The sequence below is a fragment of the Carcharhinus amblyrhynchos genome, chromosome 5 (assembly GCF_965287045.1).
Source record: "Carcharhinus amblyrhynchos chromosome 5, sCarAmb.v2.hapA, whole genome shotgun sequence".
In the NCBI taxonomy this organism is placed as follows: Eukaryota; Metazoa; Chordata; class Chondrichthyes; order Carcharhiniformes; family Carcharhinidae; genus Carcharhinus; species Carcharhinus amblyrhynchos.
Genome location: NC_137328.1, coordinates 29,286,576 through 29,313,528, shown reverse-complemented (window position 1 = coordinate 29,313,528; position 26,953 = coordinate 29,286,576). Strand labels below are relative to the sequence as shown.

At 43.5% G+C, this 26,953-nt stretch overlaps 1 protein-coding gene and 1 non-coding gene across 2 annotated transcripts in view; one reads left to right on the top strand and one right to left on the bottom strand.

Moving 5' to 3' along the window:
• Window positions 1-1,902: 1,902 nt before the first annotated feature.
• LOC145343408 (UDP-glucuronosyltransferase 2A1-like) overlaps window positions 1,903-26,953 on the bottom strand; it is a 93,993-nt gene continuing 68,942 nt past the window's right edge. The window contains exons 4-6 of the mRNA XM_080189632.1: window positions 16,544-16,631; window positions 6,225-6,444; window positions 1,903-2,185 (exon numbers count right to left, since the gene is read on the bottom strand). Of these exons, the coding sequence (XP_080045758.1) occupies window positions 1,903-2,185; window positions 6,225-6,444; window positions 16,544-16,631 (591 nt within the window). The remainder of the gene's footprint in view (window positions 2,186-6,224; window positions 6,445-16,543; window positions 16,632-26,953) is intronic.
• LOC145343581 (U2 spliceosomal RNA) lies at window positions 20,468-20,666 on the top strand. The gene has a single exon (XR_013886738.1). It is a non-coding gene; the product is annotated as a U2 spliceosomal RNA (small nuclear RNA).

The window sequence follows — 26,953 nt, the reverse complement described above, 5'->3', positions numbered from 1 at the left end:
GATCAGTTATATTCTTTCTTATCAGATCTTACAGCCCAACTCTTAATTAAAAGCAACCTTATTCACTTACAGTTCTGTCAATCTAATTAAGACATGTCCTTTATTCAATTATAGTTTGATCATTTTAAGTAGAGATTTGTTATTTGTTAATACATACCAATTAAATCTGTGCCTCATTAAAGATGGCTTCTTACTGCGACATGGCATGGGGCCTTATCTTCTACTATGTGTTGACAATTTTTCTAGTTACATTTGGTTTCCTCACATCTGATATTGACCTGCTGTCTAGCTTTCGTCCCAGGATATTTCATACTTTATGATACAGTTTCTTAATCAAAAAGTCAATTTTCTTTCTTAGCCTGTTTACTAGCTTGCTACATCTATCATCTGAGTTCAAATGTATCTTGCACATTGGCCTTGAATGAATATTCAACATTAATTTTTTCATATGAAGAAACTTTTTAAAAATCTTATAACATATTAAAAATGTTAATATAATTCAGTTACTTAGATAAAAGTGCTGTTAATCTGATGTTAAGTTGATTCCTATAACTAATTCCAAATTTACCTAGTCCCTTCTACTGTTAAATCCCATCTACAGCCATGTTAACAATGTTTGAAACATTGAGGCACAAAACAAACATCTTACATAATTCCTGAAAATCTCCTTGCCTCAAAGTAGTATCATCATTGAACCCTACAGTGCAAAAAGAGGCCCTTTGGCCCATCGAGTCTGCACCAAACATAATCCCACCCAGGCCCTACCCTCATATCATACCCACTAATCCCTCAAACCTTCGCATCCCTGGACACTAAGGGGCAATTTTAGCATGGCCAATCAACCTAACCCTGCACATCTTTGGACTGTGGGAGGAAACCAAAGTACACAGAGGAAACCCACACAGACACAAGGAGAATGTGCAAACTCCACACTGACAGTGACCCGAGCTGGGAATTGAACCCAGGACCCTGGAGCTGTGAAGCAGCAGTGCTAACCGCTGTGCTACGGTGCTGCCCATGTGATACCCCACCCTCCCCAATTCCCCCAGAGATACATGTATACAAATTAATAAATGGGCAGACATTTTCAGTCTGGTTTGTCTACATAATGTAGAGATGCCGGTGAATAAACCAGTGACACGCTATCCTGACTTGAACATAGATCACTTGATACTCCATAATTTCTCAGTCAAAATCCTGAAATTTCCTGCCTGACAGCAATTCGGTGTATCTTCACCATACAAACTGCAGCAGGGAAGACTACCAGCATCTTTCCAGGATGAGGCATAGCCAATAAATTGTGGGTGACACACACATCCCAATTTTTGTATAAAAGTACAACATTCTTTAAGTAGAGCTTAAATTGAGAGGGATGCATTGATTGGCTGCAATGAAAGTTTCAGCAGGGAGTTGAAATTGCACTGTTGACAGTAAACATGACCATGTGGCACAGTGGTTAGCACTGTGGCCTCACAGCGCCGGGGACCTGGGTTCAATTCCAGCCTTGGGTGGAGTTTGCATTAATCTTCCTTCGGGTGCTCCAGTTTCCTCTCACACTCCAAAAATGTGTGAGTTAGGTTGATTGGCCATGCTAAATTGCCCCTTAGTGTCAGAGGATTAGCAGGGTAAATATATGGGGTTTGGGCCTGGGTGGGATTGTTGTTGGTGCAGGCTCAGTGGGCCAAATGGCCTCTCTGCATTGTAGGGATTCCATGATTCTATTCATGTCATTCAGTGAATTGTTTGGGTACTCTAGTTTGGCAAAAGCATTAATTGGTTGGAGGGGCAATGCAATTTTAACCCACAACAGTAGACATTCCAATGAAATCAAATTATAATTTTAAGGTCATCCTATGAACTACTGACCTTTATTCGTAAGGTAGAGATGCTTTATTTAGAGTTTTATTCAACCTTGTTTTTCTTTCCCCTTGTATCCCTGCATTTTCTGCAGCAAAACATGCAACATTTTGTGAGGAGAAATGTGACTGTTGCCACACAGACACAGAGGAATGCTATCACATCCAGGCAATGGTACTGGTACCAGGACAGGGACTGTGCTGCAGGCCGTAAATGTTTAGCTCCTCCATGGCGCATTACAAACTCAATCCAGAACACAGCTCGTTCTAATGAACTCATTGGTTGGTCATGCTGAATTTGAGATAACTTCACTGCATTTTCTTTGTACCTAAGAAAACAAAACAGTTTCTTTCACAATTTTTTTATTTTGTCTCATTTAATCCCCAAAACTCCATGTACCTACATAACTTGTTTTATGTATAGCACCTTGAACTTAATAAACTGTCCAAAGGCGCTTCACATGAGAATAATCAAACACAGGGCTAAAGAAAGAAACTGGATAGGTGACCAAATCTTGGTCAAAGAGACACGTTTTAAGGAGAGTGAAGTGAAGGCAAGGACAGAGCTTAGAACTAGACAACTGGAGGCAAGGATACCAATGGTGGGACAAAACAATACAAAGAACAAAGAACAAAAACAGCCTGGGAAACAGGCCCTTCAGCCCAACGAGCCCTCGCCGCCATTTTAACATTACCAGTCCCCCCTCCATCCATGAACCCTATCTATGATTATGGCATTCCACATTGAGGGAAACTAATTTAGGGACAATTTATTACCTCCAATCAGCCTAATAGCACATCTTTGGGGTGCGGGAGGAAACCAGAGCACCCGGAGAAAACCCATGCAAGCACGGGGAGAATGCGCAAACTCTCACAGACACTGGCCCAAATCCATGTGTCTGCACAGCAAACAGTGATAGTCACTGAGCTGTCGTGTTGCCCAACATCTGGTCCAGTTTAAGCGCACACTAACGACATGAAGCACTAGGCTACTCTCGAACATCCAAAAGCAGCCCTAGTACGACCCATCGCGTGTATGCCCCTCGTTGGACAACAAGGCGGACCGACTTAAAACCTGTGAATTAAAAGAGAAAAACGTTAGTATCATTCCTCATACTTTTTCATTACCCGGGACATCCCAATGCTAATGAACCTTATTTAAAACGGTATCCTATATCCTCCCATCTCCAACCCACTCATGTGCCTGTCTAAGTTACTCTTAAACATCTCTAGCGTGCCTGCCTCCACCACCTTGCTTGGCAGAGCATTCCATACCCCAACTACCCTCTGTGTGAAAAACCTCCCTCTAATATCCATGTTATACCTCTCCCCGCTCACCCTAAGCCCGTGGCCCCTCATACTGTGCGTCCCTAACATAGGAAGTAGCTTACCTCTGTTTACTCTATCTATACCCTTCATAATCTTATATACCTCTATTTGATCTCCCCTCAGTCGCCGTCTTTCAAAGGAAAACAGCCCCAATTTGCTCAATCTTTCCTCATAACCCAGTCCTTCCATACCAGGCAACATCCTGGTAAACCTCCTCTGCACTCTCTCCAGAGTCTCCACGTCCTTCCGAAAGTAAGGCAACCAGAACTGGACGCAGTACTCCAAATGCGGCCTAACCAATGTTCTATACAACTGCAACATCAGACTCCAGCTCTTATACTCTATACCCCTTCCTCTCAAGGCTAACGTACCATAAGCTTTCTTCACTTGTACTGCCACCTTCAAAGACTTGTGCACTCGCACCCCGAGGTCCCACTGCGTTTCTATACTCTTTATAGGCTTACCCTTTATCATATAACTCCCCACTACATTATTCCTGCCAAAATGCATCACCTCACATTTATCAGGATTAAACTCCACTTGCCATATATCTGCCCAATGGAGGTTGAGCCTTCTGGTGCTATCAGTGAGGGTCTCACTGCCATTCTGCAATCGGGATTGGTAGGAGAGGGTGGGAGGTTAATGATTGGGGCTGGCCATGGGGTACTGCACTGTCAGGGGGCCGGTGTTGCCGGGGGCGGGGGGGGTCGGGACTGCGGGGCGGGATCAAGGATGGAGACCAGGCATGCATGGGCACCAGTAATCAGACTGTGGGAGGAATGGAGGGACGGTGTTGGAGATTGTGTGACTGGCCAGCAATCCAGAGGCCAGCAAACAATTTCGGCACTAACAGACTGGGGCATGCACAGTGCCCTGCTTGGCGCTACGCTACCAGCTTCCCCACTGAGAATAGGCCCCGCCCTCTGAATTTCAGCATCATTCATGCTGAGGCACTCTGCAGAATGTGGCAGATTCTTTTTGAGACTGCCCCTGAGAAAAAGGGTGGTTTACTTCAGTTTTTATGCCAATTGAATACTTCCTGGATTTTTCTTAATGTATCTGCAGTGTAAAACTTGAATGAGAAAATTCCACAATCTTGTACTGTGAGAAATTCTGGGGATGGTCCAGATCATGGAGAGTCTCGAATATGTAACAGAAGATTTTCAGGTCCTGCCGAAACATTTTCATGGGTGGATTGGGGACAATGGGGGTGTAATGGTACTGTCCCACTTGCAAAGATGCTGTAATATAAACAGGGCCTAGTTTTAAGGCTGATAAAATTGGATATCCTAAATTAAAGAATTGGGCATATTAAAAATCAAACACAGTCAAACCTCAGGCAGGCCAATTGTACAATACACAAACCTGTCTGGGCCTGATTCATCAATCTCCCATCAAAGGTCATTGCACCCTACTGATACTTAGCAGGAGATCATTGCACCCCATTGAAATGCACCGGCCTATTGTTAGAAGCCCAGATCGGGCCAGACTTTCTGTCACCACAAGTTCCTGCAGTTGGCTTAATCTGATAACAGGTTACATGTAAGCAACAGCATGGAGATGGACACCTGGGGTCAGACCCTGGTGTCCTGTCAGGCAGACATCAAGAAACCCAGTGGGTGTTGGAACCCCCTCCTGGGACCTCATTGGCCGGAAGCCAGAGAAGTTTCTGGAAAGGTAAGCAGACAGGGGATAAAGGGACAGATTTTCAGACACCAGCGAAGACTTGATGAAGGAGGCGACCCTTAACCATTCAGAAGACTGACCAGAGAAGGAAGGAAGGAAGAAGCTGCCATCAAGACTCCCCTTCGTGACGACGGACTAGAGGGACTCAGGGAATCGAGCCTGCAGTTTTAACCAAACCATCTTTGCGGGTAGTATACTTGAATCTGGGGTATCCTCTTGTTTTACGTGAGTAATTTAAAGGTTAGTAGTGTTATTATTAATAAACTTGTTGAACCTTTACTTGTGTTTGTCCTTTGTCCATTTTGCAAATAAGGGCACTGGGGTAAAACATTGGAGTAAGCAATGGCTGACAGTATCTGAGAATTAACAGGCACAACAGTGCTCTCCACCACCAGGATTGGAAAATCCTAGCCAAGGTCTGAATTGCAGGAGCCATGTGGCCCAACTGGTTCCTGACCTCAGCGTATTGGGTTTTTTAATGCTAACCAGGAGATCCCAGTCTCACAAGAAGGGATAATTTCATGGTGCTCCAGGGATCTCAATTCCAGGTAAGGGTCCAATGGGATTTGGAGAGATCAGAGGGTTGGGTAAGAGGGGAGTGTGAGGGATGTTGGTGGGGGGAGTAAATCAGACTGTGGTCAGCTGGGGCCTGCAGACAGATCACAGAATTGGTAGTGGTTTACTGGCTAACTTATTGAGCCTGGTGAAAACAATCCTGTTCCTCCTGATCTACAAACAGTGTTGTAAAGACACTTAGCTCATGGATTCAGCTCTCTTGCCTCCTGTAAACTGCTTACAATCAGGGAAAGCAGGTCTCCGGTGAATAAAAATAAAATGACTATTAACATGAAAGCAAGCAGTCTCAGTGAAATATCTTAATGACCAACTCCTTTTGCTAGCCTTTGTTAAAACCAAAAGTGTTCGGGTTCCATGCATGTTAAAGTTTATTTATTGGTGTCACAAGTAGGCTTACATTAACACTGAAATGAAGTTACTGTCAAAATCCCCTAGTTGCCACACTCTGGCACCTGTTTAAGTAAACTGAGGGAGAATTTAGCATGGCCAATGCACCTAACCAGCACATCTTTCAGACTATGCTAGGAAACCAGAGCACCCAGAAGAAACACATGCAAACAGAGAGAACATGCAGACTCTGCACAGTGACCCAAGCTGGGAATCGAATCCAACCTGACACTGTGAGGCTGCAGTGTTAACCATTGTGCCACTATAACACATATGTTCACTTCCTGTTCCATAACTTTCTTGGATTTTAACCTCTGACATGACTGGGAACCCAGCCATTTTAAGGAGTTCATTGTTCTGTTCTGCTTCCTTTGAATAGTTTTTTCTTACCTTGTTTCATTGATCACTGTGTTGAGAGCATCAACTAAATCTTGTGCGTTGAACGTGAAAAAATTGAGGACAACAGCAGCTCCCTTTGCCTTCATGCGAACCATGTTATCAGGTTGATCAGCAAACAGAGGAATTCCAATTAAAGGTACCCCATGGTAAATAGCTTCATATATGCCATTTGTACCACCATGAGTGATAAATGCTTTCGTCTTAGGATGTCCTGCAATTATATTTTTAGAAAATAAAAATGTTCAGTTGAGCCTTTGTTGTAATAAACTGAAACCTATGTTAAATGACTGTATATTTAAAATTCTAATACAATAAATGTAAACCGCTTACAACAGTTAGGGCACCAACCCCACCAGTCAAAAGGCTTTTCCTGAGCAACTGAGTTCAGGAAACACACCTGCTCCTAAATGGTAAGCACATCGGTCTCAATTTTATGATTCTCACCGTCGCAGAAGCAGCATGTCTCATTGACAGCCATACAAACACTCCCTTGCACCGCTGTTAAGAGATCAAGAGCCATGTGGTTCTGAAACTCCATCTTAGAAAGTGACTGAATTTCCGACTACAGGCCTTGAGTAGCGTCTACCAGTTTGTCTTTACTACATTAGAAAATAATAAGGTCTGTGGGTTGCTCATTTATGGTTAAATGGTAGCACTCATGACCTTACGTCAGAAGGTTCTAAATTCAGGTGCTACTTCCAAGACTTGAGTACAGAATCTTGGCTGACACTCCAGTGCAGTACTGCGGGAATCCTGTTGGAGGTGCTGCCTTCTATGTATGATGTTAAACTGAGGCACTGTCCATCCTCTCAAATGAGGAAAAGATTTCATTGCTCCACTTAAAAAAGAGCCGGGAGTTTGCTCCATTGTATTCAAATAGAGTACTCAAGACGCCTTTTAGGTTTTCTCCTTTTAGGTCAATATCTATTCCTAAATCAACATTTCTATTACAGATTATTAATTGCTATCTCAGACCTGTTTGTGGAATCCAGCTGTGTGCAAATGTCGAATACTGACGTAGAAACAACACTAGGCACTATAATCGACTTGGCACTGAGTGCCAAGCTTACAAGCTTCAATTACTTGCTAGTTAAGAGGACATAAATCCAGTGCAATGCACTGCAGGACGACCTGCTGATTCATACAGACAATGTAGCATTTATAATTCAATGTATCTTGTTCTTTCGAATTTTGTCACTGAAAGGGTCCTATTTTCATCTTGCGGCCAAGGCTGGGAATACGCTATTTGTGAAATTGATGCAAGGTTTAATCTTTTATCCTGAATACGCAAGCACTGGCTCACTGAAAGCCTTCATTTTTTTTCTCCATTCTCACTGACAGAGTTGCCTTGTTGTTGTTGTAACTTAATTTTCCACATCAGCATCTGCAGTTTTTGACTCTTTTAACTATAGTTTCACAAATCCCAGCAACCCCGTGGTGCTTTATTTGAAATGAGCATCCTTAATCTTGCAGAACAAAGTGAATTAAATATTTGGCCATAGCTGGAATTACAACTTAATTTCCACACAAAGTGGTTGACACATTTCCTACATTTAGAGGGCGCTTCAAAAGCATGTACTTCATTGTAAAATATTTTTGGATGACTTCTCGTTATAAAAGGTGTAAAGGTGAGCTTTTTTTTTGCTAATACAGACAAACTATATTCATCCGTTACAGCATGTTAAATGTAATTTTTAACACTAGAAATTGCACATTTTCTGCTAGCACCAGATATAAAAGTTAATGATACAAAATATGTACTTGTGATTGACACCTCAGTAACATATCTGGGAAAACGAGGTGATTAAAAGCCATGAAAGTGCAGATAGGGGAGCGTCCCCCTGTACACAATTTACGCACAAGTTTATATTAATATTATCTACAAAATCAACAACTTGCTTCTGTAAAACACTTCTAAAGTCGTAAAACATCTCAAGGTGCTTCAGACAAAAAAGATCAATTAGTCTAAAAGTGATTCCAAGCAGAAGAAAACATTAGAATAGATGACAGAATGTTTGGTCAGCATAGCAGGTTTCAAAGAAAGCTTTAAAGAGAAGTGGAAAGAAGGAGAGCTTTATAAAATTAATTTCAACATTTTGGGCCTGGAGGTTCAACTGCCAATTTTGGGTCAAAGGAATTATTGGATATGCAAGAGACCAGGATTTGACGTAAATTTAGTTCATGGAGAGTAATAGTGATGGAAGAGCTTACAGTGATCATTGGTGTGGAGACCATGTGGCATTTTGATGCAAGGATAATTATTTCTCTATGGATGTATTGGTGGACTGGGAACCAATATAGATAATGCACCTTACTTTTCCAAAATGCTCTGTCAAATAGAATGCTCAGGGTGCCTTTTAGGTTTGCAATTCTGTTATTATTTGTGTCTAATAACATTCACATCATGTTTGCACATGGATCTGGACCAGTTTGTCATACACGTTCACAACACAAATCAATCACTTGGCTTTTTTTTTGCTTAGCATTCATAATTCATGAATATTTGAACTAAGTGGAAGTATTAGTAAGAGGCAACATGGTTTTCTGAAGGGGAGGTCATGTCTCACTAATTTGTTTGAGTTTTTTGAGGAAGTGACGAAGATGATTGATGAAGGTAGGGCGTTGGATGTTGTCTACATGGACTTCAATAAGGCCTTTGACAAGGTTCCTCATGACAGACTGGTGCAGAAGGTGAAGTTGCATGGGATCAGAGATGAGCTGGTAAGGTGGATACAAAACTGGCACGGTCAAAGAAGTCATGATGTGGAGATGCCAGAGTTGGACTGGGGTAAACACAGTAAGAAGTCTCACAACACCAGGTTGAAGTCCAAACAGTTTATTTGAACCTTCCACACACCTGACGAAGGAACACCATTTCTGAAAGCTTGTGGGATCACGATCAAATGAACTGGTTGGACTTTAACCTGGTGTTGTGAGGCTTCTTACTCGGTCAAAGAAGACAGGGGTAACAGTGGAAGAATGCTTTTCTGAATGGAGGGCTGCGACAAGTGGTGTTCCTCAGGGATCATTGCTGGGACCTTCGCTGTTTGTAATATATATAAATGATTTGGAGGAAAATGTAACTAGATTGATTGTGTTGTCCACAAACATACTAAAGGTTAGTGGATTAGTAGATAGCGATGAGGACCATCAGAGGATACAGCAGGGTATAGATCATTTACATACAAGATGATTAGAGGTTTAGATAGGGTGGACAGTGATAGTCTTTTTCCTCGGATGGAGAAAGCTAGCACGAGGGGACATAGCTTTAAATTAAGGGGTGGTAGCTATAGGACGGATGTCAGAGGTAGGTTCTTTACCCAGAGGGTGGTGGGGGAATGGAATGCCCTGCCTGCTGCAGTTGTAGATGCGCCTAGTTTGGGGGCGTTTAAGAGGTCCGTGGATAGGTTTATGGATGGAAAGGGATTGGTTTAGGTTAGAGGGTCTTTGCTTTTTCTTAATTGGTCGGCGCAACATCATGGGCTGAAGGGCCTGTTCTGCGCTGTAATGTTCTATGTTCTATGTTCTATTTGGAGACTTGTGCGGAAAGGTGGCAAATGTGAGGTAATACATTTTTGAAGGTTTAATACAAATCGGAAATATGCAGGAAAGAGCAGAACCCTTAAGAGTATTGATAGGCAAAGGGATCTGGATGTACAGGTACACAGGTCACTGAAAGTGGCAACGCGGGTGGAGAAGATAGTCAAGAAGGCAATTGGCATGCTTGCCTTCGCCGGCCGGGGCATTGAGTTTAAAAATTGGCGAGTCAAGTTGCTGCTTTAGAGGAGCTTAGTTAGGCAGCACTTGGAATATAGTGTTCAATTCTGGTCGCCACACTAAGGATGTGGAGACTTTGGAGAGGGTACAGAAAAGATTTACTAAGATGTTGCCTGGTATGGAGGGCATCAGCTATGAGGAGAAGTTGGAGAAACCTGATTTGTTCTCACTGGAACAACAGAAGTTGAGGGGAGACCTGATAGAAGTCTACAAGATTGAGAGGCATGGACAGAGTGGATAGTCAGAAACTTTTTCCCAGGGTGGAAGAGTCAATTATTAGGGGGCATAGGTTAAAGGTGTGAGGGGTAAGGTTTAAAGGAAAGGTACGAGGCAGATTTTGCACACAGAGGGTGGTGGGTGCCTGGAACACATTGCTGGGGGAGGTAGTGAAAGCAGATACGATAGTGAGTTTGAAGAGGCATCTGGACAAATACGTGAATAGGATGGGAATAGAGGGATATGGTCCCGGAAGGATAGGGTGTTTTAGTTAAGTCGCATCGTATGGTTGGTGCAGGCTTGGAGGGCCAAAGGGCCTGTTCCTGTGCTGTAATTTTATTTGTTTTTCATTCTTTGTTCTTAACAATTTGGACAAGAATTTAAGAAGCATGGTTAGTAAGTTTGCAAATGACACCAAGATTGGTGGCAGAATGGACAGTGAAGAAGGTTATCTAGGATTGCAATAGGATCTTGATCAATTGGGCCAGTGGGCTGATGAAAGGCAGGTGGAGTTTAATTTACATAAACGCAAGGTGATGCATTTTGGTAGATCGAACCAGGGCAGGACTTGCTCAGTTAATGGTAGAGCGTTATAGAACAAAGAGATGTATGGGTACAGGTTCATAGCTCCTTTCAAGTGCAGTCACAGGTAGACAGGGTGATGAAGAAGGCATTTCACATGCTTGACTTCAATGGTCAGAACATTGAATACAGGAGTTGGGACGTCTTGTTGAAGTTGTACAAGACATTGGTAAGGCCACACTTGGAATACTGTGTACAGTTCTGGTCACCCTGTTATAGAAAGGATATTATTAAATTAGAAAGAGTGCAGAAAAGATTTACTAGAATGCCACTGGCACTTGATTGTTCTTTTGTTATAAGGAGAGGCTGGATGAATTGGGACTTTTTCCACTGGAGTGTAGGAGACTTAGGGGTGATCTTACACAGGTCTATAAAATAATGAGGGGCATAGATCAGCTAGAAAGTCAATATCTTTTCCCAAAGGTAGGGGAGTTTAAAAACTAAAGGCATAAGGTGAGAGGGGAGAGGCAATGTTTTCACACACAGCGTTGAGTGTGTCTGGAACAAGCTGCCAGAAACAGTAGTAGAGGGGCAGGTACAATTTTGTCTTTTAAAAAGCATTTGGACAGTTACATGGGTAAGATTGGTTTAGCAGGATATGGGCCAAATGTGGACTAGCTGAATGGTAAAAACTGGGCAGCATGGCAAAGAACAAAGAAAAGTACAGCACAGGAACAGGCCCTCCAAGCCTTCCATCGATCATGATGCCTGATTAAACTAAAACTGCACGCACTTAGACTCCATATCTTTTCATTTCCATTCTATTCATGTATTCATCTAGTTACCCCTTAAATGATGCTATTGTATTGCTCCAACCACCTCCCCAGGAAATATGTTCCAGATATTCATCATCCTCTGTGTAAAAAATTTTCTCGCACACCTCCACTAAATATTTTGCCATGTACGCTAAACTCATGTCCCCTACTGACTTTGCTACTCTAGGAAAGAGCATCTGACTATCCACTCTGTCCATGCCACTCATAATCTTGAAAACCTCGATCACGTCGACTCTCAACCTCCATCGTTCCAGTGAGAACAACGCAAGTTTATCCAATCTCTCCTCATGGCTCCAGACCAGGCAACATTCTGGTAAATCTCTTCTGTATCCTCTTTAAAGGATCCAAATCTTTCTGGTAGTGTGGCGACCAGAATTGTAGACAATATTCTAAATGAGGCCTAACTAAGGTTCTGCCCAGCTAAAACATGGCCTGCCAATTTTTATACTCAGTGTCCCAACCAATGAAGGCAAGCATGCCGCATGCTTTCTCGACTACCTTATCTACCTGCTTTGCCACATTCAGTGATCGGTGGACATGTATGTCCAGATCTCTGCGCCTGTCAGTACTCCTACGGGTTCTACCATTTACTAATTCCTACATGTATTGGACCTACCAAAATGCATTATCACACTCAAAGAACAAAGAATAAAGAACAAAGAACAACACAGCACAGGAAACAGGCCCTTCGGCCCAACAAGCCCATGCCGCCATTTTAACATTCAGTGAATGCCTCATCTACCTTCTTCTACCTATGACTTTTCTCTACGCCAGATTTGGGGAGGTCTAAATCTCCCCAAATTTGGATTGAACTTCATCTGCTATTTCTCCGCCCAAGTCTCCAACCGATATATATCCTGCTGTATCCTCTGACAATCCTCTTCACTGTCCGCAACTCCACCAATTTTTTGTGTCATCTGCCAGCTACATTTTCCTCAAAATCATATATATATCCTATGAATAACAGAAGTCCCAGAACTGATCCCTGTGGAACACTGCTAGTCAGTCTTCCATTCAGAAAAGCACCCCCCACTGCTACCCTTTGTCTTCTATGGCCAAGCCAGTTCTGTATCCATCTTGCCAGCTCTCCTCTGATCCCGTGTGCCTTCCCCTTTCATACCACTCTATAATGAGGTACATTGTCAAAGGCTTTACTGAAAGTGATGTATACAACATCCACTGCCTTTCCCTGATCTCTATCACCTTTGACACTTCCTCGAAAAAATTCAATTACGTTAGGGAGGCATGACCTCCCCTTCACAAAACCATGCTGTCTATCACTAATAAGTCTATTTGTTTCCAAATGTGAGTAAAACCTGTCCCTAAGAATCTTTCCCAATAACTTCCCTACCACTGACATAACACTCACTGGCCTATAATTTCCTGGATTATCCCTGCAGCCCTTCTTAAACAATGGAACAACATTGGCTATCCTCCAGTCCTCTGGAACTTCACCTGTAGCCATTAAGGATACAAAGATTTCTGTCTTCAAGGCCCCAGCAATTTCTGTCCTTGTCACCCTTGTATTCTGGGGTAGATCCCATCAGACCCCGGGGAATTATCTCCTCCTTTTTGATATCAACATGACCCAGATATCTACACATCTTACCCGAGATTCCTCATCCATCGAGTCGACTCTTTATGGAGAATACTGAGGCAAAGTATTCATTTAGTACCTCGCCGATTTCCCCTAGTTCCATGCATAGATTCCCTCCATTATCCTTGAGTGGACCAACCCTTTCCCTGGCTACCCTCTTGCTCTTTACATATGACAAGTTAGGCCAAAGGGCCTGTTTCCATGCTGTGAACCTCTATGACTCAATGTTGTTACTTATTAAATGATGCGAGCAGACAGTTCACAGAAGAGGAGGTCAGTGGTAAACTACGTTATAGTGAAGGTGACAATATTATACAGATATATCCAACTACTTTATTAATGATAAAGTGAAGATGATAATGTTAATGGATATAGCCACACTACTTGATTCATGATGCTAATGTGAAACAACATTAAGCAAGTCGACTTTAAGCAAGTATGGACCATACTGAATTAAAACGTCAATCCAGGTTACACAGTCAACCCTCTGGAGAGGAACTTTAGAACCCCAGTATTTTCAACTCAGAGACAATGGGCTGATATCCCAAATTAGCTATTATCCAGAACTTAAAAATCATTCTATATAGCTGCATTGTCGATACACACATACTTATCAAACAACATTTGTGTGGGATTTCTTCAGCTTTTACATAAGAATATAATAATTAGGAGCAGAAATAGGCCATTCAGCTCTATGAACCACCTCTACCGTTCAATGAGACCATGGTAAATCTTCTACTTTAATGTCATTTCTCTACAGCACCCCCACATCCTTTGATTTTTTTTTAATATGTTGAAATCTATTGATCTCAGTCTTGAACATACTCAATGACTTAAGCGTTCATAGCCTTCTGGAGAAGAGGGCTCCAAAGTTTCACCACCCTCGTGTTATAATGGTAACATGTTGCGAAGGTCAGCTGAAAAGATAGACAATGTAACCAATGGCAAAATGAAGTGGTGGTCAGCTGACCAGCTGACCCAGTATAAATAGAAAGTGAATGGGGATAGTGGAGAACATTTGTGGCTTGAGATATGGTCCAAATGCTGGTGTAAGGAAGTTTCTTTATTAAACCTTTTCTTTTATTTACTTTGTGAAGTTAGTTCTTACATTGCTTGCTGCTGGATGAACACTTCGGAGTGAAGAAATTCCACGTCATGACAGGCTTAAATTGCTTGTCCCTTTATTCTGAGACTGTGTCCCCTAGTTCTCAAATCACCAACCAGGGGAAACATCCTTCCTGCATCTATTCTGTCGAGCCTTGTGCCAATTTTGAATTAGATCACTTATCATTTTTCTAAACCAGATAATGATGGCCCAGTCAGAGAATAATCCAGCATCCCAGGAATTAGTTAAGTGAACATTCGTTGCAGTCCCTCTATGACAAGCATATATTTCCCAAGGTAAGGTAAACTTGCACGCAGTATTCCAGATGTGGTCTCACCAAGGCCCTATGTAATTATATTAAAATATTTAAAATATCCTTACACCAATACTCAAGACCTTTTATAATAAAGGCCAGGGTACCATTTGCCAACTTTATTGCTTGCTGTACCTGCATGCTGGCGTTTAGTGACTCATGAACAAGGACACAAAGTTCTTTTGAAGTTCAACACCTCTCACCTTTGAAGAATTACACTGTATTTCTGTTTTTATATCCTAAACAGATTCTACCAAAGTTATAGCAGTCAAGCAGGGCCCATGGAAACACATCCAATAAAGATGAGCAGCCTTAAAGATTCTTTGCAGCTTTGCACTTGGTTTACAGTAGTTTGTAAAAGGGCTGCAACATCAGAAATCCATTTATAAGCATTCGGGTCCATATAAAAGCACTCCAACATATACTCAGCAAAATCTGAAACCTGATCAATTTTAGCAATGACTTCTAAAAATAAGTAAGCAAATAACAATAGTAAGTCAACCTTGTCTTATTTTAACACTTGGCCTGCAATCTGTTTTAAAATTGATGAATGAATACTAGTTGCCACAAAGACTGGCCCAACGTATTTTGACATAATGTTGGAAGAATATTTATCACTCCTATTCAATGAAATGTTTAGTAACCTCAGTACAGGTTAGCATCCCAGTTTATTAAAAAAAAGCTGCAAATTGATTTAACAGTTGCTAATATCTTTGAGTGTATAGCTAAAAAGGGACATTTGCAAAAGTTGATTGAATGTTAACTTGTGCCTTATTAAATTCATAGAACATAGAACACTACAGCACAAACAGGCCCTTCGGCCCACAAGTTGCGCCGATCATATCCATGCCTACCAGGCCGATCTATAACTCTCAATCCCATTAAATCCCATCTACCCATCCAGAAGTCCCTTAAAAGACCCCAGCGAGTTCGCCTCTACCACCACTGACGGCAGCCGATTCCACTCACTCACCACCCTCTGAATGAAAAACTTACCCCTAACAACTCTTCTGTACCTGCTCTCTAGCACCTTAAACTTGTGTCCTCTCGTAGCAACCATTTCAGCCCTGGGAAATAACCTCCGAGAATCCACCCTAACTATACCTCTCAACATTTTATAAACCTCTATCAGGTCGCCTCTCAACCTTTGTCTCTCCAGGGAGAAGAGACCAAGCTCCCTCAACCTATCTCCATGAGGCATGCCCCCCAATCCAGGCAACATCCTTGTAAATCTCCTCTGCACTCTCTCAATAGCTTCCACGTCCTTCCTGTAGTGAGGCGATCAGAATTGCACACAATACTCCAAGTGGGGTCTGACAAGGGTCTTATAAAGCTGCAGCATTACCTCCTGACTCCTAAACTCAATCCCTCGATTAATGCAGGCTACCACACCTTCTTGACCACATCCTCCACCTGCCAGGCCGATTTAAGAGTCCTATGGACCCGGACCCCAAGGCCCTTCTGCTCCTCAACACTGCTAAGAGTTTGTTTTAAATTCACATTTAAAACAAAATTCCTTTTCATTAAAAAGTGCTACAAATATCTATCCCACTCATGGTAAATTTTCTGAGCAAATACAGGAGTCACACAGACCAAGAATCAGCCCCAGTTGGTTGATCTTGGCCTTGATAGGGCACTACAATGGCATTCCTAGAGTAGGGAGAAGATCAGCCAGGATCTCCAATTGTGATCACTGTCCAGTACCTTCATCCTGTAAGTGCATCCATGTAGGCTTTGGATGAGCCAAAAATGTGCAAGTTAGGTGGATTGGCTATGATAAATTGTCCCTTAGTGTTGGGGGGTTGGTGGAGTAAATAGGTGGGGTTAAGGGATAGGGCCTGGGTGGGATTATTGTTGGTGCAGGCTCGATGGGCTGAATGGCCTCCTTCTGCACAGTAAGGATTCTATGATTCTAATGAGAAAACAACGAACCAGGATTCTTACCAAGCAGGTCATTTTGAGGCAGCCATTTATATAGCTTCGTGTTCGGTGCCAGCGTTTTTGGTTGATCACCAGCATAGCTCCAAAGAACCTGAAAGATATCAACACTGGGAATAAATAGACAAGTTCAACAAAACACGGTGCTGAGTCTTCAGGGATTTGAGAAAGACATTGTACGGCTTTTCTTGTATAACTTGGACAGAGGTCTGTTTGAAAGGCTTCAAGCTCATGGGGGGTCTTTTGGGGATGGAATTACCATTACCATTACAAGGCCATCAGGATAAGGTGGCTGGACCATGACAGGAATTCTAAAATTAGGGATGCATGCCTTGACCTTCAATCAGGAGCTGGTGTATCATTGGCAAAAGGCATGCCTAGTTTCACCAGGCATATCTCAATGACAGGGGCCAATGTAGGGTCTTCCAGCATCCAGATAGGAGCCTTTGCCTATCAAAAATCTATTAATCTTTATGAAAGCTTCAAGAGAACCAACAGCCACAGCATTTTGGGAGTGATCGTTCCAGATTTCTACTCTCTGAATGAAAGAGTAATTTTGCTCCTGAATACCCTACCTCTATTTTGGAGATACTTTTAAACACTTCTAACATTTTAAACATCTCATATCTCTAATTTCAATATGAGGGAATGCTCAATGCAAATCGCCTTCACAATTTAACCTTCATAGCCCAAGTAACAATCTGGTGAATTCTGCATTGCATCCACTCTAAGGCCAATACACCCGTCCTGAGCAACTGTACTGGGGAGCCCAGATGCACTCACAATCCACCAAATCCTGCAGCCCCCTGAACCTGAACAGTTTCAGCAGCAGAGACAGGGCAGGGGGGTGGGGATCATCCTGATGTTGATCAATGTAACAGAAAACTACAATACGCACTTCAGGGTCTTGCTGGATTGAATATTCAAATAGGCCCACAGCCCCATGACCTCCAGCAGTGGTAGGAAAAGGGCATCATAATCTTGACTTGAATGTAAACTTCAAACAAAAGCTGGCATTGTGACATCTTTAACATTGCAAAAAATCCCGAGACGCTTCACAGGATAATCATTGACACCAGAGGATAAGAAAAGTGACAAAAAGCTCAGCCTATATGGATATGTTTTAAGACATGCACTGGAATTCTACCACCTTGCTCACGACAGAATCGGAGCAGGCAAGGACGGAAAATGAAAATGTGAGTTGACCTCGGGCAGGAATTTCCAGTCTTACTCGAGCGAGGCTGTAAAATCCACCCCATGGTTAAAGGAAGGGAGAGAGATGGGGAGTTAGAGAGGTTTTGGGAAGAAATTAGAATATGGATGGTTAAAAGCACATCCAACATATATAAAAATTATAGAATAATTATAATGGGGGACTTCAATTATCCAAATGCAGGCCATGGTAAGAATAGTGTAAAGGTACAAGAGGGGCAAGAGTTCCTAGAATGTGTTCAGCATAATTTTCTGCAACAGTATATTTCTGGTCCAATGAGAAGGCCTGGTTTTGGGAAATGATTGGCCCAGCAGGATCAAATATTAATGGGAGAGCATTTACGGGAGAGTGAACATTGTAATCACAAAGTATAGGTTGGCCATGGAAAGGGAAAGGAAATTCCAGAGCAGAAATAATTAATTAGGAGAAGTCAACTTCGATGGGATAAGAATTCATTTGAGTCGAATGAGTTGGAATCAAATGTTGGCAGAAAAGACAGTAGCTGAACAATTGGCTACCTTCAAAGAGAAAGTATTGCAGATATATTCCTTTGAAGAGGAAAGAAAGGAAAAATAAATCCAGAGCACCCTGGGTGATAAAGATAGAGGTGAAAGATAAAAATGAAGAAGTGCTTATATGACAAATGTCAGGTAGAAAATACATTAGAGAATCAGGCTGAAAATAGAAGGACCAGAAAAGAAGTGAAAAAACTAATTAGAAAGCAAGGAGAGAGCATAAAAAGAAAGCTAATATAAAAGGGAATCCCAAGGCTTTCCATAAGCATATAAATAATAAAGGTGTGGTAAAAGAAGGATAGGATAAAAAATATGCAGGTTAGGTTGATTGGTCAATCTAAATTGACCCTTAGTGTCAGGGGATTAGTCGGGCAGATACATGAAGTTATGGAAATAAGGCCTGGATGGGATTGTTATTGATGTGGGCTCAATGGGCTGAATGGCCTCCTCTGCACTGTAAGGATTCTATGATTGGGGATAAAAAAATGGAGACTTGCATATGGACACAGAAAAAAGTAGAGGTATTAATTAAGTATGCTTGGTTTCATTGGTCAGAACATTGAATATGGAGTTGAAATTGTACAAGACATTGGTAAGGCCACACTTCTGGTCACCCTATTATAGAAAGGATATTATTAAACTAGAAAAAGTGCAGAAAAGATTTACTAGGATACTACCAGGACTTGATAGTTTGCGTTATGAGGAGAGGCTGGATAGACTGGGACTTTTTTCTCTGAAGTGTTAGGAGAATTAAGGGTGATCTATAAAATAATGAGGGGTCACAAGAACATAAGAAATAGGAGCAGGAGGAGGCCATCTAGCCCTTCAGCCCTGCCCCGCCATTCAATAAGATCATGGCTGATCTGAAGTGGATCAGTTCCACTTTCCCGCTTTCTCCCCATAACCCTTAATTCCCTTGTCTATCAGAAATCTATCTACCCATGACTTAAATATATCCAGCGAGGTAGCCTCCACCACTTCAATGGGCAGAGAATTCCAGAGATTCACCACCCTTTGAGTGAAGAAGTTCCTCCTCAACTCTGTTCTAAACTGCCCCCCCCTTATCTTGAGGCTGTGCCCTCTAGTCCTGCTATCCTTTCTAAGCGGGAAGAATCTCTCTACCTCTACCCTATCTAGCCCCTCCATTATCTTGTAAGTCTCTATAAGATCCACCCTCAGCCTTCTAAACTCTAACAAGTACAGGCCCAGTCTATTCAATCTCTCCTCATAAGCTAACCCCCTCATCTCCGGTATCAGCCTGGTGAACCTTCTCTGTACTCCCTCCAAGGCCAATATATCCTTTCACAAATAAGGGGACCAAAACTGCACACAGTACTCCGGTTGCTGCCTCACCAGTGCCCTGTACGGCTGTAGCAAGACCTCCCTACTTTTATATTCTATCCCCCGTCGCTATAAAGGCCAACATTCCATTCGCCTTCTTGATCACCTGCTGCACCTGCAGACTGAGTTTTTGCGATTCGTGCACAAGGACCCCCAGGTCCCTCTGCACAGTAGCATGCTACAGCTTTTCACCCTTTAAATAATAATCCCTCTAATTTCTACCAAAGTGGATAACCTCACATTTACTAACGTTATGCTAGACAAAGGGTCTAGACAAAGTAGATAGTCAATATCTTTTCCCAAAGGTAGAGGAGTCTAAAACCACAGGGCATAGGTTTAAGATGAGAGGGGAGATACAAGAGGATCCAGAGGAGCAATTTTTTCACACAGAGGGTGGTGAGTGTGTGAAACAAGCTGCCAGAGAGGGTAATAGAGGCGTGTACAATTTTACCTTTGAAAAACAAGTAACAGTTACTTGTGTTAGATGGGTATAGAGAGATATGGGCCAAACACGAGCAATTGGGGCTAGCTTAGGGGTTAAAAAAAGGGGCGGCATGGACAAGTTGGGCTAGAAGACCTGTTTCCATGCTGTAAACTTCTATGACTCTATGACTATTACTCTAAGTACTCTGCATCTGTCATTACAAAGGCCCAGGTGACAGAGGAGGTGACTGGTACACCACAAGAATTTACAGTTGAGAAGGAAGAGGTTTAGAAAGGCTATCTTTCCTTAAAATGGACAAGGTACAAGGACTGGGTGGGAATCATTAAAGGGTACTAAGGGAAATGAGAGTGGAAATTGCAGAGGCACTTGTGATAATCTTCCAGTTTTCCATTCTTTTGGCTAAGATCAAATGCAGTATCTGTTCTCAGCCTTTTGGCTAAGATCAAGTGTAGTATCCATATGCTGTGTTTGGTTGAAATCATTAGGCTACATGTTAGCTTCATCTGAAGCAATTTTTAAAAGCGGCATCTTGGCCTTATGGCTAGGGTGCAAATGAGGTCAAGCCTTGGAGGCGGAGCTATGTCTACTCCAATCAGCTTGGATCATGTAGATCAAGCCCAAGACAGAAGGTGGAGAGCCCTTTCTTGTCAGCTTGGTGTGAAGATGCTGGCGTTGAACTGGGGTAGACACAGTAAGAAGTCTCACAGTACCAGGTTAAAGTTCAACAGGTTTATTTGGTAGTAAATCCACTAGTTTTCATGATTTGCCCCTTCCTTGATGTCTGTGTCAACATGCGTAATCTTCTTGGAGATCCTCTCCAGTTGGAGCCGACAGTTTGTGGTGTCGATGGTAGTCATGATGTGGACTAGCTTTCGGGGTTTGCCCCAAGGAAGGTGCAAGCCCCAAAAGCTAGTGGCGTTTACTACCAAATAACCTTTTGGACTTTAATCTGGTGTTGTGAGACTTCTTACTGTGTTTACCCCAGTCCAACGCCGGCACCATCACGACTACCATTGACACCACAAACTGCTGGCTCCAAGTGGAGAGGATCTCCAAGAAGATTGCGCATACCAACGCAGACATCAAGGAAGGGACAAACCCCAAAAGCTAGTGACGTTTACTACCAAATAAACCTGTTGGACTTTAACCTGGTGTTGTGAGACTTCTTATTGTCAGCTTGGTTCAGGAATGTCTCAACTTGTTGAGACTCTGAATTGGATTTGGTTTCATTGAATTGGAATAAAAACAAAAATTTTTCCAAAGATGCAGGGGTGGTGCCAGAGGAATGAGTAATTGCAAATGTTCCACCCTTGTTCAAAAAAGGGTGCAAGGATAAAGCTGGCAACTACAGACCAATCAGTTTGACTTTAGTGTTACAGAAAGTACTGATCGAGGTATTCAAGGCCCTGAGGTTTGATGGGCACAATAAGCAACGGCACACTCTACTGATGTTGAATGGTTATTTTTCGGATAAGGTGAACTCTGGAGCACGAAGAATATCTGTTATGATGCCAGTGATCAGGGAAGATGTGGGGCAGTACGGTAGCGCAGTGGTTATCACTGCTGCTTCACAGCGCCAGGGACCCAGCTTTGATTCCCGGCTTGGGTCACTGTCAGTGTGGAGTTTGCACATTCTCCCCGAGACTGCGTGGTTTCTTCTGGGTGCTCTGGTTTCCTCCCAAATTCTGAAAGAAGTGCTAGTTAGGTGCATTTACCCAAACAGGCGCCTGAGTGTAGCAACTAGGAGAATTTCACAGTAACTTCATTGCAGTGTTAATGTAAGCCTTACTTATGACTAATAAATGAACTTTAACTTTAAGATGTTTGGGAGAAGTGTGAAGTAGAGACTGCTCGTGAAATTACAATTCCCTAACACTGCCCATTCCCTTTTATAACCAGCCCCCTTTAAGAACATCAACACCATCTAAAAACTTCAATACTTATTTTCTAACCAGGGACTCTAGAGGACAATGGCTGGGAGAAATAGTTTTGAAAACTATTGAAATTTGGTAAAAAGTATAGATTAGCAACTGTGGGGGATGGGGGGGAGGCAGACTTGAGATCCCTCGAGACCTGAGATGGTGACATTGCCAGGGTCATCCTATGCCAGCTCCAGCACCACAGGAGCCAGACCCTGAACATCAGGGGGCTACCACAGAACTCGTGTACTGGTCACCTATCTGACAATGGAAGGAGTACAAAGGTAGCCCTTCTCTGGGCCACGGTTGTACAGGAGGCACTGGTCAATTAATGAGCTATCATGCAACACGTTCTGCCAAAGGCTGCACCAACACAGGATATGGCACAGCATCTGTGCCAGGTCTTAGCTCACCTGGCACCTAGAGGAGGAGGAGGATACCTGCTCTCAATAGAATATACAGCAGTACAGCACAGTACATGCCCTTAATGTTGTGCCTTCAATGCCTATGAAGGTCATGGCTACATTGAATTTTTTTGCATCTGGATCATTCCGGCGATTGCATGGCATTTCTCAAACCTCCATGAAGTGATATCCTGCTTTTGATTGTATCACTTTCCACTTGGACCAGGCCCATCAGGATGCCTGGGCTGAAGGATTTTCTGCCATCGCCAGGATGCCCCAAGTCCAGGGACAATATATGGCACCCACTTTCCCTTCAAGTTCCGTTTTGAGATGGGGTGCCCTTCATTAACAGGGAGGGATACCACTCCATGAACTTCCAGCTGATGTGCAACCACCTCCTGAATGTTATGCATACCTGCACACATTATCCTGGGAGCATGCACGACTCCTACAATGTGGGACAGTCGGAGATATCCAACATGTTTGAAGGTCACCCTTAGCCAAGGGGATGGCCAGTGGGGGACAAGAGTTACCCATTAAGGCCATGGCTAATGACAACAGTTTTGAGGCCCCAAAGTGAGGGGGAAGCCCATTACAACCCACATTGCCACCAGGAGCATAATTGAGCAGTGCATAGGCCTCCTCAAGATGCAGTTCTACTGTTTGGACCGCTCTGACAGGATGTTACAATGTAGCCCCCACAGTATGACACGAATAGTGGTCACTTGCCCTGTGCTCCACAATCTCGCACAGCAGTGGGGCAACATGGCAGATGAGGAGGAACAGAACGGTGCAGAGAAGGATGCAACAGGAACATTGGACCTCCATTGGCTCCAAATTCAAGGCTTATGAGTCTCATTGTTAGCAGATCAAGCCCCAGCATCACCTCCAGCTGCCTCCCCCCACCCCGATCCTTGGCAGGGCCCATACCGCAACCTTTTTCTTCCCTGCACCCCCCTCTCCCCAACAACGTACTGGTCTCCTTCCCAACTCCCCTTTCCCCAATCCTTGCCAGTCCCTTTTGTTCCAACTCTTCACCATGCACCTCCTCAACTTCAGGATGAAAGCCCACCAACCTCCCAGTTTATCATTGTTAGAATGAGGGGTTCACTCGATTACAAAGAGCAAAGAACAAAGAACAAAAAACAGCCCGGGAAACAGGCCCTTCGGCCCAACAAGCCCGCGCCGCCATTTTGACATTACCAGTCGCCCCTCCACCCATGACCCTTGTCGATGCTTATGACATTCCACATTGAGGGAAACTGATTTAGGGACAATTTATTACTTCCAATCAGCCTAACAGCACATCTTTGGGGTGTGGGAGGAAACCGGAGCACCCGGAGAAAGCCCATGCAAGCACGGGGAGAATGCGCAAATTCCCACAGACACTGGCCCAAATCCATGTGTCTGCACAGCAAACAGTGATAGTCACTGAGCTGTCGTGTTGACCAGCATCTGGTCCAGTTTAAGCACACACTAATGACACGAAGCACTAGGCCAATCTCGAACATCCAAGAGCAGCCCTAGTACAACCCATCGTGTGTATGCCCCTTGTTGGACAACAAGGCGGACCGACTTAAAACCTGTGAATTAAAAGAGAAAAACATTAGTGTCATACCACATCCTTTTACATTACCAGGGACGTCCCAATGCTAATGAACTTTATTTAAAACAATCTCCTGTATCCTCCCATCTCCAACCCACTCATGTGCCTGTCTAAGTAACTCTTAAACAACTCCAGCGTGCCTGCCTCCACCACTTTACTTGGCAGAGCATTCCATACCCCCACTACCCTCTGTGTGAAAAACCTCCCTCTAATATCCATGTTGTACCTCTGCCCCCTCACCCTAAGCCCGTGGCCCCTCGTACTGTGCGTCTCTAACACAGGAAATAGCTTACCTCTGTTTACTCTATCTATACCCTTCATAATCTTATATACCTCTATTAGATCCCCCCTCAGTCGCCATCTTTCAAGGGAAAACAGCCCCAGTTTCCTCAATCTTTCCTCGTAACCCAGTCCTTCCATACCAGGCAACATCCTGGTAAACCCCCTCTGCACTCTGTCCAGGGTCTCCACATCCTTCCGGTAGTAAGGCGACCAGAACTGGATGCAGTACTCCAAATGCGGCCAAACCAATGTTCTATACATCTGCAACATTAGACTCCAGCTCTTATCCTCTGTACTCCTTTCTATAAAGGCTAACATACCATAGGCTTTCTTCACAACCTTCTCCACTTGTACTGCTACCATTAAAGACTTGTGCACTTGCACCCCCAGGTCCCGCTGCGTTTCTATACTCTTTATAGGTTTACCCTTTATCATATAACTCCCCCCTACATTATTCTGGCCAAAATGCATCACCTCACATTTATCCGGATTAAACTCCATTTGCCATATATCTGCCCAATGTACCAGCATATCAATGTCCCGTTGTATTGCCAGACACTGCTCCTCACTGCCCGCCAATCCAGCCATCTTAGTGTCATCTGCAAATTTGCTGATCACACCACTTACTCCCTCTTCCAAGTCATTTATATATACTACAAAGAGAAGAAACCCCAGTACAAGCCAGGCAGCATCCTGGTAAACTCTCTCCAATGCTTCCACATCCTTCTTATAGTGGGGTGACCAGAACTGCACACAATATTCCAAATGTGGTCTCACCAACGCCCGGTATAGTTGCAGCATAACCCCATGACTCTTAAACTGAAACCCCCTGTTAATAAACGCTAACACACTATAAGCCTTCTTCACGGCTCTATCCACTTGAGTGGCAACCTTCAGAGATGTGTGGATTTGAACCCCAAGATCTTTCTGTTCCTCCACAGGAAATAAGTGGTGTGATCAGCAAATTTGCAGATGACACTAAGATGGCTGGATTGGCAGGCAGTGAGGAGTAGTGTCTGGCAATACAGCGGGATATTGATAGGCTGGTACATTGGGCAGATACATGGCAAATGGAGTTTAATCCGGATAAATGTGAGGTGATGCATTTTGGTTGGAATAATATAGGGGGGAGTTATATGATAAAGGGTAAGCCCATAACGAGTATAGAAACGCAGCAAACCCTGGGGGTGCAAGTCTTTGAAGGTGGCAGTACAAGTGGAGAAGGTTGTGAAGAAAGCTTATGGTATGTTAGCCTTTATAGGAAGGGGTATAGAATATAAGAGCTGGAGTCTAATGTTACAGTTGTTTCGAACGTTGGTTAGGCCACATTTAGAGCATTGTGTCCAGTTCTGGTCGCCTTACTACCGGAAGGACGTGGAGACTCTGGAGAGAGTGCAGAGGAGGTTTACCAGGATGTTGCCTGGTATGGGAGGACTGGGTAATGAGGAAAGATTGAGCAAACTGGGGCTGTTTTCCCTTGAAAGACGGCGACTGAGGGGGGATCTAATAGAGGTATATAAGATTATGAAGGGTGTAGACAGAGTAAACAGAGGTAAGCTATTTCCTGTGTTAGAGACACACAGTACGAGGGGCCATGGGCTTAAGGTGAGGGGGGAGTGGTATAACACGGATATTAGAAGGAGGTTTTTCACACAGAGGGTTGTGGGGGTATGGAATGCTCTGCCAAGTAAGGTGGTGGAGGCAAGCACGCTAGAGTTGTTTAAGAGTAACTTAGACAGGCACATGAATGGGTTGGAGATGGGGGGATACAGAAGATTGCTTTAAATGAGGCTCATTAGCATTGGGACGTCCCTGGTAATGAAAAAGGATGTGGTATGATACTAATGTTTTTCTCTTTTAATTCACAGGTTTTAAGTCGGTCCGCCTTGTTGTCCAATGAGGGGCATACACGCGATGGGTCGTACTAGGGCTGCTCTTGAATGTTCGAGATTGGCCGAGTGCTTCGTGTCGTTAGTGTGTGCTTCAACTGGGCCAGATGCTGGGCAACACGACAGCTCAGTGACTATCACTGTTTGCTGTGCAGACACATGGATTTGGGCCAGTGTCTGTGGGAGTTTGCGCATTCTCCCCGTGCTTGCGTGGGTTTTCTCCGGGTGCTCCGGTTTCCTCCCACACCCCAAAGATGTGCTATTAGGCTGATTGGAAGTAATAAATTGTCCCTAAATTAGTTTCCCTCAATGTGGATTGCCATAAAAACAATAGATAAGGGTCATGGGTGGAGGGGGGGGCGGGGGGGGGAACTGGTAATGTTAAAATGGCGGTGCGGGCTCGTTGGGCCGAAGGGCCTGTTTCCCGGGCTGTTTTTGTTCTTTGTTTGTTCTTTGTATTCCTCAGAACCCTGCCGTTGACCCTGTAATCCACACTCAAATTTGTCCTATCAACATGAATCACCTCGCACTTATCAGGGTTAAATTCTATCTGCCAATTTTCGGCCCAGCTCCGCATCCTATCAATGTCTCTTTACAGCCTTCGAGAGCCCTCCACCCCATCCACTACTCCACCAATCTTGGTGTCATCAGCAAATTTACTGACCCACCCTTCAGCCCCCTCCTCCAAGTCATTGATAAAAATCACAATAGCAGAGGACCCAGCACTGATCACTGTGGTACACCACTGGTAACTGGCCTCCAGTCTAAAAATTTTCCCTCCGCCACCATCCTCTGTCTTCTA